General features: G+C 38.5%; 1 protein-coding gene across 2 annotated transcripts in view; it reads left to right on the top strand.

The window, feature by feature from the left end:
- Window positions 1-393: 393 nt before the first annotated feature.
- Window positions 394-14,189, top strand: part of GLRB (glycine receptor beta) — a 47,080-nt gene continuing 33,284 nt past the window's right edge. Inside the window, exons 1-3 of one of the 2 annotated variants that reach the window (XM_064710785.1) lie at window positions 394-525; window positions 1,958-2,111; window positions 13,259-13,365. In XM_064710785.1, the coding sequence (XP_064566855.1) occupies window positions 1,990-2,111; window positions 13,259-13,365 (229 nt within the window). In that variant the 5' untranslated portion in view covers window positions 394-525; window positions 1,958-1,989. Of the gene's footprint in view, window positions 651-1,957; window positions 2,112-13,258; window positions 13,366-14,189 lie in introns of both variants that reach the window. The other variant, XM_064710784.1, reaches the window with a different exon arrangement.

The raw sequence follows: 14,189 nt of genomic DNA, 5'->3' as shown, positions 1-14,189 counted from the left end.
GCCTTCTCGGCCTCCTGCGCACACACTGGCCCAGCTGCTGTTGATCAGCAGCTCCAGAGTCCTTTGGGCAGCTTTGCAGTCACTCTCTCCCAGCCTGTAGCTCTGCAAGGGCAGGATGCTGCACTTGGCCTTGTTGAACCTGATACAATTGGCCTCGGCCCATTGATCCACCATTCCACTAACCTGTGCAAGCCTGCATTCCCTCTTCCTCGCATCCTACTCAGTTCCCCTCCGCTAATATTCTCTTGTTCCTGCCAACTCTGTTAGATACCTCCCAACACCACTATCGAACGCATTTTCCTCCCGCCAGAGACCAGAGGATGCTTCGTCTCGTCACCCCCTTCCCCACCTCCCACCGCCCCGCCGGTGCCCCTTGTCCAGCGGCGGCAGGGCAGGGGCCCGGGCCGGCGGCCCCGCTGCCCCTCCCGGTGCGCAGCGCCCGAGTGTGGGCGGGCTCCGGGACGTGCTCGCTGGGCAGCGCCGCGGCGCCGCACATGCTCACTGGCCGCGGAGGCACCGCCGGAGGTAGGGGCTCGCTCCGCCGTCGGAGGAGCCGCGCTGTCGCTGCGGCCGGGCCGCGGCATGGCCCGCCCGCTCCCGGGCCGCCGCCGCCGCCGCCGCTGAGCGCGGGGGGATCGCAGCGTCCGGCGGTGAGCGCGGGGCGCGGGCGGCGGCGGGGCCGCGTGTGCGGGCGGGGCCCTCTCACCGGTGGGGCGGGCGGGGATCGAGGGTCCGGCCCGAGGGCCCCGTTCCGCCGGGCGGCACGGCCGAGCCCGTCAGCACCTCGGCCAGCGCCGTGGGGCGGCGGCGGGCGGCGCTGGGGCACGGCCCGGGCGGGGGTGCTACCGGGGCCGCTAGGGGAGACCCGCTCGTCTCGTTCTCCCGCTCCCCGCGGAGAGCCGGCAGCGCGGAGGGGAGGCCGCTCCCTCCCCGGTGCCGTGGGAGGCCTCGGGCCGGGAGGCCAGGACAGGGGCCGGTGGCGGCAGGGGCAGATCCGCGACCTTTCCCGGCCGGGCCGGGGGGGTGGCGATGCCGCAGCTCCTGGGGAAGGGGCAGCCGAAGCATCCCTGTACCTCCCGGAGGTGGGGGAAAAGAGGGAGAGACACAGCTCTTTGGAAACAGTGCGGGGAAAAATCCTAATAAATAAAAGTGGAAAATGCAGCAGGTTCTGAGGCATCTGCGAGATTTCTGTTGGCCCAAGGAAATGTATGGGAATTATACGTGGAATGGCAAACAAATAGAAAATGCCTTGGGTGCCGCAGTGGTGTGGCCAGGGGCAGGTGGGGCTGCCTCTGGCCGAACACAGACTCATCTCCTGGCCTTTGGGGTACGTGCTTTTGCCCCAGAGAAGTTTAAATATTACGCTGAGCACGATGCAATAAAGCATAGTATTGCGGGTTGTGTTTAATCATCTTTGCAAGGCCCTGTCAGTGCTGGATCTGCAGTGCAAATGCTTCATACAAAATTATTGTGTTTAAATTCTGTACATAAAATGGTATTTATAACCTCCTGTCATAGTCAGCGTTGAAATGATTGCTATTTTATCTGTGCAAGGTCACAGAGAGCTTGCAGTTCCTCGCCTTGCTACATGACTGGTTGACACTGTATTTAATGCAGTTGATACATTTCTGGTGTGGAACCCTTTTCCAATCTTCTTGGAATATTTTCAGTTAGGCAGTCTTTGAAAGACATCACATTTCTTAAACACACTGAAGCAGATCTGCATTTAAATCTATTCCTTACTGTCAGTTTCAACTTTGGGAAGCTACTTGACTCTGGAAATTGCCGAAGTCAGTTTCATGTCAGGGATACATGTGAGCAGATTCTCTCTCCAACGACTGACGAAGGACAACAAAAAAACCCAACTCCCATGAAATATTTGTTTACTTTTTGCAGGTATGTATTTCCTTTTGCCATATCCAGCCCTACTAACATAAACTGCTTTCTTTTACCACAGACTGAAGATTTCTCTGGAGCGTAACCTTCAAGATGAAGTTCTTACTAGCAATTTTATGTTTCATCTCATTCTCCTTATGGGTTGAAGAAGTATATTCCAAAGAGAAGTCTTCAAAGAAAGGAAAAGGGAAAAAGAAGCAGTATCTATGTCCATCGTATGTTCCTGCTTTCTTTTATGCTTTTGTATGATGGTGATCCTGCCCTGTTTTTAACAGTGGAAATGATGTGGCAATTGCAGTAGAAGGTGGTGCTTTCTGCTGAGAGGATGGGGTCTGTGGTGGGAATGGGTTGACCAGCATCTGTCATTGTGTTCCTTCTACATCAAGTCTTCTGTTTTAGTGCAAGGGAAAATATAAGCTGCAGTAATTGTTGCTTTTCTTGTGGTGGATTTCAACACCTTGCTAAGGTGCCTTGCTATTTATGGGTTCACAGTAGCATGGTCCCATAGTGCTGTGCTGTCTAGCATCATGTTGCAGGTGTATTGGGGAAAGCAAGGAGGGTTCAAACTGTCATGATGAATTTCAGCTTCTGGTTAGCTAGTTCTGTAAGAGAAGGCTTGTCCTACGCATATTCTTGTTACATGTTGAATAGAACTAAGGTCTTCAGCATCTTTCATCAATCGTGTATAATTCTGTAACTTTTATGGAGGTATCTGTATTGATTGCTGCTATAAAGTATGCACTTATGGAATAGTCTCCCTGTAAAAATACAGAAATTATAATCTGTGATTGCCCAGTTGAATAGAGGATGTGTTCTGGACACCTATGATTAACTGATGTTATAAATACTCCCTCTTTCTAATGCCTACCACACTTTACATTGTGATCCATAGAACAATATTTTATTTGCAAGTGATATTTTTATAATTTTCTTGGCCAGCCTTACTCATTTTTTAGTGTTACGTTGTAAATATCTGAGGAAAAGATTGATGGACTATGATAAGTTGCCAGTAAGTGTAGAAAATTGCTATGACTGAAATATTAAAATTGTTTAGAAAAAGTTAAAACATATTTTTTCTTTGACCATAAAAGAAGAGGTACAGAATGTTAGACTGGTTATTTAGCATTAATCAACTTGTTCCAAAGTGACAGTGATGTTTAATTGTAGCCTCAAATTTTAGGATGTTTCTACATATGATGCATGTCTTCCTTCTCTTTTTTTTATATCAAGCCTAAAAAATTATATTTGTTGTTAGATTTGAGTACATTAAGGTATGTCTAAAATGTGATCATAACTCATCTGAAATGACCCCTATCATTCTTTCTTTTTTAAAAGTTGAGTTCTGAGTGAGGCTTTTGGTCTGAGCTACTGTGAGAGTTTATAGCAAGAAGAGAAACGTCAGGGTTCCCAGGACAGTCATCAGAGCAGAAGCCCTTGGAAAGTGAGTTAGGAGTGAGTTCAGCTGGGAACTGAATCCAGGTCTTCCATGGTCTAGTTTAAATAGCCAGCATTTCCCCCTGTTCTTGACTTAGTCTTATCAGAATTCAAAATAGCAATGTCATTTTATCTTTGTAAAGGAGAAGATTTTTCTAGTTTATTTTTATTTTGAGCCCTGTATTTCTTGGTACCATTAAATATGATGTCATTTGTCACCAATACACTTGAAAAAACATTGAATACATGCTATCATTTTCAAAGTGATACTTTTCCAGTTGAATCTGTCTGCAAAAATACTGGTGAATCCAGTACTTGTTGATCCATTTTACAGTGCTGCTGGCAAGATTTGCTGTAGCAATGAGTCCTGTTTGATCTCCTGAATAATGACCAAGTTGTCCATATCTCACTTGGCTGAAGTTCACAGCTTGAGGGACAACCACTTGTAATAGTGGGGTTGCTGTTTCTGTGGCTGGCATCTAGAAGACCTGTCATGTGAATGAGCAATGAAAATCAGCTCTGTCTGGCAGAGAAATTGCCCAATGCTCTCTTAACTCAGGCTGCTGTTGGCAAACTTCCAATCATCAGCATTTTTTAAATGATCTTTCACAAAACTTCATGATTTGGTGGCACTCGGTGTTGTAAAAGAGGTTGCCTACTAGCAGTAATTTTTTCTTTGTGAAAAAAGCAAACTATCTTTCCTCAGAATCTAACCAAAACAATGCAGTGGAGAGGGAATCAAGTGACACTATAAGGGTTGACTAAAACTACTCAAGGAAGTGTCTAAATGAAAAATTTCCTAGTAATTGCGTTGCAATATTTTAGAAGAATGCATTTTATTTTTTAACCAAAAAATTTTTGTATTATTTATAAAATTGAATGGTACAAATTCCTAATGTAAATGTACATTTATAAGTTAAACCCTTAATCCACCTTTAATTTGCATTGGTTACTGGTGCAATAAAGTTTAAAGCTTAACTGTAAAATTATTGCCTTTTATCTCCTTGCAGCATGTGAAAAGCTAAATTTTAATTCTTCCAGAGAACAAAAACCTGCATTAGTAGTTGTATATGGAGCAGTCTTGCAAACTTTATAATGAAATCCAAATCTATGCAAATCATTATTTAGGAAAAACTTATATTGAATCTCATATTACTGCCTGAGTTTCTTAATTTGATGTTAAGAAAGGGATGGCTACAAGACTGACTTGGGACTTTATCATGAATTTGCTTGGATAAAAATTAAGCATACTTTAACTTTTCCTTTTATGACTCTCCAGAATACAAGCTTTTGCCAAATGCACCCCTCTGGCATAAAATTAACTACTCTTAGGATAAGATGAAAAAAAGCTGATTAGAAATCCCATAAAAAGTTCATTATTGTCTCATAAACAGATATTTCCTTCCTTAAATCAGGAAAATTCTATTTTGTATCTTAGAGCAAACCCTGGTGATTGTTCATGATGCTGTACTTCTCAGTGCATTGTGTGATACACTTGATTTGTCATCTTATTTTCATTTATTCCTGAAAATATTTTTCCTAGGTTTTTATTGAAGAGTTTCTTGAAACTGATGCTTAATCATTTGGTTCTTACTTTGCTTTAAGGCTTTCTTAGAACAGATGTAAGATTTCACATCCTACATTTAGATAATTTTCCTTCTTACCTCAGGCTTTCCAAGTGAAACATAGAATAATTATACTTCTGTCTGATTCCTGAATCTTTGCTGATTAACAAAGAAATTGACATATTGGGCCTTAAGTGTTATAACAGGGAGTTTTACACCAGAAATCTGAGAAACTGGCTTCCACAGATAAAAGTGCAATGAAATACAAAGCTTTGGTAACAAAACTTCTGCCTTTTGTTTCCATGGAAAATCTGTAAAAAAAAATCAGGCCTATCTCTTCAAGAAAAAAACAAAAGTGTATTACTGTTTAAAAAGCTTATTTTGAAATTTCATATACTTAATACAGATGATTTTTATACAGCTGCAGATGGATTAAATTACTTTAATTTAATCTCTTTCCTGCTCACAGACTTTGTTACTTAGCTATTATTAACTTCTTCATAATTCCTCGTAATACCTTGCTTTTCTTAAACATGTGGGACAGTTAGCTGTGACTTAGAGCACTGCTGAAAAGTGTTTTTCCTTTTGTTATACCATAATAAACACTTCAGTTATTTCATGGTGTTTGAGCTGCTGCTGCTGTTATCTCCATAATCCATAGCAGCCTGGAAGGTCTCTGCTCAAAACTACTCAAGATCTCTAGACAAATGAAACTATAAGGAAAGGGAAGCTTGGTTATTACAGTACTAGAGAAGGAATAGATAAGTAAGAGTGTCACATAGCAGCTAACAAAACCAGTAATGACTGTGGTCATCATCACAGCTATCCCTGTTGATTATAGTTTAGGATGACTCAGCTGTTCACTTGCACAGCTTTCACTTCAGAAGATCTCTCAGCATCCCTAATGCCAGAGCAATGCTGAGAGCAAAACCTCAGTCCCTAAATCTCATCTTTTTGTCTGGACTGTGCTTTGAAAACAGCGTCTCTCTTCACCTTTATGCATTTGTCCACATGGAGATTTATATCCTTGAGGATGATTTACTAAATACTGTATAATATCTACAGAGACATTTTTTGTGCACAAAACCAGAGTACAAATCATATTTGGCTTGTATTGAACAAAGCATATCAGCTACTTCAGAAGCTGTGAAATGGCCCTCTAAGCCCTCCAGAAAATATGGCTTGTGCCATCTGCCAGGGCAGAAGCTTAGAAAGGTCACAGATGCGAAGGTTCAATAAACAGCTTCTTTTAAAAAACAACAGCAAAGACTGTGGATCTAGGGAAAAAAGGCTTTGATGTGTTTAAAGCAGAGTTGTATGAAACTCTGTCCTCAAATTTCTCTTTGTTAACTTTGGGCTTCTGACATGCTCTTCCTACTAAAACTAAAGTAAAAGTTCAAAATGTATTTTACACTGTAGCTCCTCTCCACTTCTTCACGAACTGTAACTTTTTTATCAAGTGTTTGGGTATACATCACCTCTCTATCTGTATCTGATCAACCCCAAAATGTAATTGCTGGGAAAGTGGCATCATGTCTCTCTTCATTCCCATCATCTAGAAGACACTGTTGATAGTCAGTGAACATTTTCATTTGTAGGTGTGGTGGAAGGGTTTATGCACTTTGTGGGAGGAGGTAGAATGAAGTTGAAAGGAAAGCCTGAATTTGGTTGTGGAAGGAGACACATCTGACAGTCATTCCAATGATAAGTACTTTTCAGAGCCTAGGTCTTGTTCCTATAAAAATTCTTTTGCCCTTTAGTAACAGCAGTTGGTGAATGCTTTTATTATTCTGTATCATGTAACTCTCATGGAAAGCTGTGATCCCAGACAGATATGGCCACATTCCAGAAGGTTTGCGAATTTGTTTTCAAAATGGTTAAATATGGTGGCAGTAAAAGATAAAGCTGTATAAGCAAAACCCAAGCTGTCTTGTAAAGGAGTAGTTAAGCATGATAGGCTGGTTCTCATTCAGTAACTTTCCTTCTCGGTGGGCAACGTTTGCTCCGTTCTCAACACTGGAGTGGTGAGACACCAAAATTGTGAGGAAGTTACTGACTTTGTATTTCATATACAACCTCCAGACTGAGAAAAACTTGGATCTGTTGAATTGCACCATCTTTACCCAAGCCCAAGCAAAACCATAGGTCTAAATTTTGTTGTCAAGGCAAATTATATATTTTCCTTATATTTTTCTCTTATATCTCCACTTACACCACCATGCAGGTAGTTAGATTTTACCAAGGTCCTTCTGTTGTCTCCATACTTAGAGCATTTGTAAAGAAAACATTGGGGTATGAAACTAATGTAGATAAATTAATTCCAAAATGTTGCTTAAATGCTTGGGTGCATTTAAGCATCCTGTGCTATATCAAGACATCACAAGACACCCATTATGCACAAGGGTCACAGGTGATGACTTTGGTGGGATGCAGAGATGCCTAAGCTAGGAGCAAGCAAGCTAACTTCAGCAAAAAAACACATTGCTGAGATCAGTACCAGTTCAGGCTGGGTGAAATACCATGCTAACCTGGCTCTGTTGGTTTGGGGGCTGTCAGCTCTGTGGCAGGCAGATGAACCAGCTTGCTTTCTCAAGTTTACTAACTAATAAGGCACTTCAGATTCCCATATAAACAGTACTTCAGGTGTCTAACCCTGGGAATGTTGAATTATGAAACCAAAGCTGGATTTAAGAGGTTTCTGCAAGACAAGGACTGAAGTAGTGACACTAACAGTTATTGATTGACACTGCCTAACTGCAGGAAGGTTGTCTGCATGTCTACATTAGGAGACTTTTCTCTTTGGTCTGTCTACAACATGAGATGAAAGACGAGCTGTTTCACCCCCTCAGCTCACAGTTCAAAATTCAGGGTGTCTAATCTGGGTTTCTGTTCCAAATTAGCTATGAAGGAACCTTTCTCTTTTTTTCACCACACTGCACTACCTCCAAATTTCGTACTGAAGCTACCTGTCTCATTTTAGGTGTTTAGCTATCAACTGCATTCGTGAAGGCATGTAAATGGGGACTCAGAGTTCCATTGTTTTAGTGTAATTAGTGATACTACTTTTCACTGGAGTAATTGTAATGAATCTTCCTAGGAATAGATAAGTCACCTTGCACAATTTGAAAATGTAGCTATTAAAGATACTAAAGATTAGAGAGATAACTCAGAAGAGTTATATAGTATGTCATTGATATGTATTAACTTATTTTTTTGCTTAGAGTTACTGCATTCAAAAAATCAAATGTCTGCAAATCAGAACACTGATAGTTTATATCAAGAAAATTGTACTTAAAATAGATGGTGGGATAATAGATATTATGTTCCCCATAACTATTTTTATCTTTCTCACATGTACACAGCCATTTTGCATGACTCAAATGTCAGTTTCCATCATCAGTTTTCATCATGTATTTTTATCTGTCAGTAATTTAGAACTATGAAAATGCTTTCCTTCCTGTTTGTGTAGAATATTGTTTATATTCTTTCCTCCTATAGCACTGCATGTGGAAAGGACTCCTTGTAATTTCAGTGAGCTCTGAGAGAATAAATGTCATGATGACCTATAGAAATATAATGTCTTCTGACATATTTGCCTAACACAAATGTAAAGCTATATAAATTTCAAACCAAGTATAATACATGCTTCATTTTGTCATGCATATCTGCTTATCTAAAATTCTGGATTTTGATTAGTGAATTATGATAATAATTACCTGTTGCCATCAACTTAAAATGTTGGTCATTATCTTCAAGGGCAGTGATAAAATGTGTAGAGCTGCATTGGAAGAGGAGATGAGCAGCTTACTGCATGTCCTGTGAAATACAGTATGTAAAGCAATTCTTTGATTCAGATGTAACCTCTGAAACATCAGGCATTTCACACAGGGATGTTATAGCAAAAGACTAACTGTACCTTGTTTTCTCTCTGGATTGTGAGGACACTGTTTGAAGAAGTGAAGATACTTCTGTGTATACAAGAATGCTAGCTGTTTTCCATTTTATTTGTTCAGAGGCAGAAAAATCAGTTTGGGTTTAAGTATTTTTTATGTTGGTTGTGTGGGCTTTTTTAATTGTTACTTAGGTAAAAAATTTTGGTAGGGAAAGTTCTAACTTTACAATTACTTGCTTTTAATTTTTTTCATAGCAACTGAGAGGCTTCTGTTGCCCTTATCCTTTGGTATTTACTGTACCTTGCTTAGAACTCATGAATTACCGTGAAGAGTGCTACATTCCTGTTTCTAAATGCTTTCCATCAGCTCCACATGCATTCAACACAGGTTGAAATAAATGCATTAAAATTAAAATGCATGCTAAAACTGGTGGAAATTGAAGTTACCAGCTTTTTACAAGTGGGAAAATTGGAGGCTGAATTAGAAAAAATGGTAAATAACTTCTCAGTTGGTGTGTTGTTATGTGGGACTCAGCATTTAGCACACTGAAGTAAGATTCTTCTAGAAAGGCAGATCTCAGCTCAAATCCTTTTTGTCTTATGTAATATACAAATATACCTCTCATTAATTCATTCCGTAATGGCCAATTAAGCCAGGGTGGTTATGGCTGTAGGTAAATGTCTCACATTAATAGTTCCAACCTCTTTATCCAAGCACCTAACACATCCCATTAACTCTCTCATTAGGTCTTTTAGCTCATCTGTCACTATAAAAGCGTGGTTAACTTCTTAACTCACCCCAAGGAACACATCTGATGTATTGACTTGCAGGTGAAGTTTTGGCATTTTGGTCAGCAAGGCTCTCAGAAAGAAATCCAGTTATTGTGGTGAAGTTTCCTTGTGTTCTGTTCAGTGACGGTAGTTTAATGACAGCGTGCTGTAAAAGAACCACAGTGAAAATATGACTGATACTCAGCAGAGCTTTTTTTTCCCAGTAGCTATTTCAATGACTCCATTCGAAGTGACCTTTAAAAGTAGCAATTACTGAATCTCAGTGCTTGTCCTCCTAACTCAAAGCAGCCAATATCATTGTATTTCACTTGGTTCTTAGATAAGCAAGGACACTTGTGTAAGTTCAAAACACAACCCAAGGACTTGTGCAAGATGTGATTCTGGTGTTCTTTACCAGCAAGCTGTGCTGTTGTTGTTCTTCCCATCACTGTCTTTCCAGTGCAATAAGTCTCCTTTTCCCAATTTCTGGATGGCTTTTGAATGAACAACCTGAACAGATATTTGTATTAATATACTTCTGCAGTGCAGCTCAGATCTTACAAAGCTGCCACTTCATTCCTCTTACTTGAAGAGACAAATAAACATGTCAGCTTTATTTGGCTTTCTTTTGCTGTTTGTTGCTCACTCATTTAATTTCCCAATTTTTTTCTCTTTTCCTCATTACTTTTTATGAGCATCTGTGTTTCATTTATATGCCCATGTTATCCTGTGTAGTTCAGATTCCTGTTTTCACTATTTAATGAACTTTTTTGTATAACCCATGACAAAAATAAAAAAAAAAAATTAAGTTTGTTCATTAGTTGTTGCTTGGATTTGTTTTCATATTGCATTGTACTGGACATACATTATTTAGAAAGAAATCTTATTTTCAGTACTAAGTAGATTATTTTATGAGTGTACCTTTTGTAGACATCTGATGTAGATGTTTTAGATGTTAATTTGTGAGACTTGCAAGGAAGCAGTGGCATGAACCTTTCTGTATCTGATATAACACAGCATACAGAGTGTTTGCCTGCCTTTTTAATAGCTAAATGAACATTTATTTCTGAATTGTTCTTTTTAGAAAATTGAAAATAATCTTTATCTTTTGTTGTCCTTTTGTCCAGCTAGTGGTAACAGCACAAAAAGTATACAAAGCTGGTTTATGGTATTTCTGTAGCAACCTCTTCATTGGTAAAGGTCATCACTGAAAACCAAACACATCTCAAAATTACAGAAATGGAATGGAATGGAATGGAATGGAATGGAATGGAATGGAATAGAATAGAATAGAATAGAATAGAACATTTCAGCTGGAAGGGACTTTCAATGATCATCTAGTCCAGCTGCCTGACCAAATGAAGAAATAAAAAAATTCTTTTGCATAATGATCCAATTCTAAGTAAAATATAAAAACTCAGCCCTGGGAGGATTGTTTGAAAGAGAATTTTTCAATTATTAAGAAAAGAGTTAGAACACATATTCCTTTTTTAATTGTTCTAATATTAAATTAGCAGAGGCTTATTGTATACAGAACATGCAAATCTGTATACATAACAGGAAGTTAATATATGTTGTTAGAAGTAAATGCTTCCTTTTTTATTAGAAGACCAATTATCTCTGGAGAAGTTCTGCTGGAAGAATTCACCTATGTGGTTGTTACAGATCACTGAGGTTGCAGTAAACTCACTGCAAGAGATGGGTGGGGAATTATATACAGCAGCCACTTAATGCTGCTCCAGAATTCTTTTCCTGCATCCTATAGTTTAAGATATCCTCCTGGATACATATTTCTTGGTAGGTACATCTCTGTGTAGTTTTTGAAATGCATAATTATCCTGCTAATTACTGTTTAGTAGTCAAAATTTCAAGGAGGATTTAGTGCCATTTTATTGCCATAATTTTTTTCTCATTTATAACATCAAGCAAATACAAGGAAAGCTAAGCTAAGCTAGCTAGCTAAGCAATATGCAGCTTTAGGTTTCAGAATGCAACAAAGAAGACAGAAATCTGATTATTTTTTTCCTGAACAATAAAATGCTCAATGGGTATCAAGGAAACTATGATATAATAAAATGCTTTTATGTTTTCATAATGGTTGACATGTTTTTAATAATAGGAAACTCCTTCATAGTTTTATTTATAAATATTTTAGTTGTTAAACATTAACTGAGAAGATTAAATCTCTTTGGGAAGGCATAGTGAGTGCTACCAAGTCAGCAAATCTGATTCCCTTTGCCCTTATGGTTTGAGTTAAAGCAGTTGTTTTTAAAGGTAAGGTTATTAATAAAAGCTCTTCAAGGGCTAGGCTCTGGTCTCATCTCCAGTTTTCAATCAAATGCCAGTGTCATGCTATGCTGATATTTATTAATTAATTAATTTCTCAGTAATCAATAAAGAAAATGCTGAACAGGAGCTACCATAATTGGACATTTTAAAATCAGGAGGTCTAATACATTCATGCGGTGGTTTTTTGTTAGTTTTTTTTTAACTGTCAAAATCCTTCTGTAGAGTTAATATTTTCTTCAAAAAATGTTTAAATAACGCAGAAATCCCAGAGGACATGAAGGAAACTGAAGGATGAGAAGAAAAAAAAACTTAGCTGTTATACAGAATAACCTGTAGGTCTGTCAAACTGACATTGATAGAGGAGACAATAATGAAAAAAAGAAACTACAGGGTGAAGAAGGCAACTGCAGCTGATGCTGATTATGGAAAACATTAAGGAAATAAACTTGATAATTTTAAAAAATTCATTTGTACATTAGTTTGCAAGAGGTGATAATGTTGATGCATATGAATTATACCTATGTAGGGTGTTTCTCTTATCTTTACATGGCATCCTGGTTACTGAATTATAATGACAGAAAGACAGCAAAGTAATCATAAAAGGGATGGAAAAGTGATTATGAGACAGAATTCAAAACTGGAAACAGTCACTAAACAGGTTCTGGAAATATTCAAATTCATTTACATACAATTATGAGCCTGCTTGGTGTTTAAAATACCTGGGGAGGGCACTGACTCACCCATATTGCTTTTTATTACACTCAATTTCATGTACTCTTGTAGCTACATTTACCTGTCACAAATTTTTTTTAATTGCAGCAATGGTTTTCATTTAACACCCAGCACAATAATGGCAAGGTAATGAAGATGTTTAAATTCCCTCTGCAAAACGAGAGTCCAAGGCCTTGTTTTCTGTAGTAAAGCTTTTATTAGCACTTGACAAAGAGATTATGCAATCCTCCAGCTCTGGGTGGAATAGCTGGCATGTGAGAGCAGGAGACTGCCAAGAGCCTCTGCATGCTTTGGCACCTACAAAGTGGCTGTCAATTTACTAAGGTTCCTAATCCGACAGTCACTAAAAATAGTTCATGTGGCTGCTTTCTACTGATGAAGAAATCATGTCCCTCTGCATATTTTTGTTAGGAGGGAAGGGAACAATTCGTGAATTGTAGTGTATTTGCTTCCAAGTTTACAGTTAAGAGTATGTCAGAGAGCATTTGTCAGAGATCAAGTAGTTTCTTGAAAAATACTGAAACTTCTCAAGGAAAGGAAGACTATACAGTATGGCACCTGAAAATAATGAATTTTTTTTTTTTGCTTGTGAAAAGGCATTTATGGCATTACTTTAAAATCAGTTTAAGCATGCAATTGTTTCTGTCTTGGTAGTAACTAATGAACTATTTTTTTACAGGCAGCAATCAGCTGAAGACCTTGCAAGAGTACCTGCTAATTCTACGAGCAATATCTTGAATAGACTATTGCTCAGCTATGATCCCAGGATAAGGCCTAATTTCAAAGGTTTGTCAGATACTTCAGCCTCTTTTTTATTCTTTGGATTTTAATTCTCTCTCTTTTCACACAGAGAAAAATTATGTAGATATAATACTCGCAAGCTAAATATCTGTTGTTGTTGGGGTTTTTTTTAATGGAAGCCTCCCTAGATAGTGTGAAGCTGCAGAAGATATTTATCCTTTTGAAATGAAAGATAATATGTTAGGATTTCATTATCATAATAGTATGTGATGCTTTATTACTATTGGTCTTATTTTATAAAAGACTTTTAAGTGTAGAAATTGAATTTCTAGAATAAGTTTTAAAATATATTTTTATCTCTACATTTTAGTTGGACTTTACTTTACAGCATTTTAAACCACCAAATTTCTCTATAGACATCCTTTTAAGATGACTATAAAAAGTTGGGGTCAGCAGTATCACTATTAGCAAACTACGGAATTATTAAATCCTTTAAAGATGTTTTAGTTATAAAGCTTCACACTTCAGGAATCCATATAGGTAATGCATTGAAACACATTTTCTGCCATTAAAACATCTCCCTGGTAGTCAGATGTTGCAGGATTCTTCTGTGTAGTGTGTGTGAATCCTTACATGAGAGGAAAAAGTTGAAATATATATTCTCTGCCAAACCACTAAGAATTCACACAAGTTAGGCTGTAGATTAGACTTTTAAGGAATTAGACTATTTACCTTCTGTAAACAATGTACTACTAAAAAGATGTAGACAATTTTATTACATGTAGGCAATGCAGTTTACATAAAACAGCTCTTTCATTTTAAAGCTCCTCGTATTATTATATGATCATCAAGAGATATTTTAACATGAA

Source organism: Zonotrichia leucophrys, chromosome 4 (assembly GCF_028769735.1).
Source record: "Zonotrichia leucophrys gambelii isolate GWCS_2022_RI chromosome 4, RI_Zleu_2.0, whole genome shotgun sequence".
NCBI lineage: Eukaryota > Metazoa > Chordata > Aves > Passeriformes > Passerellidae > Zonotrichia > Zonotrichia leucophrys.
This window is presented reverse-complemented; position numbering and strand designations above follow the sequence as displayed.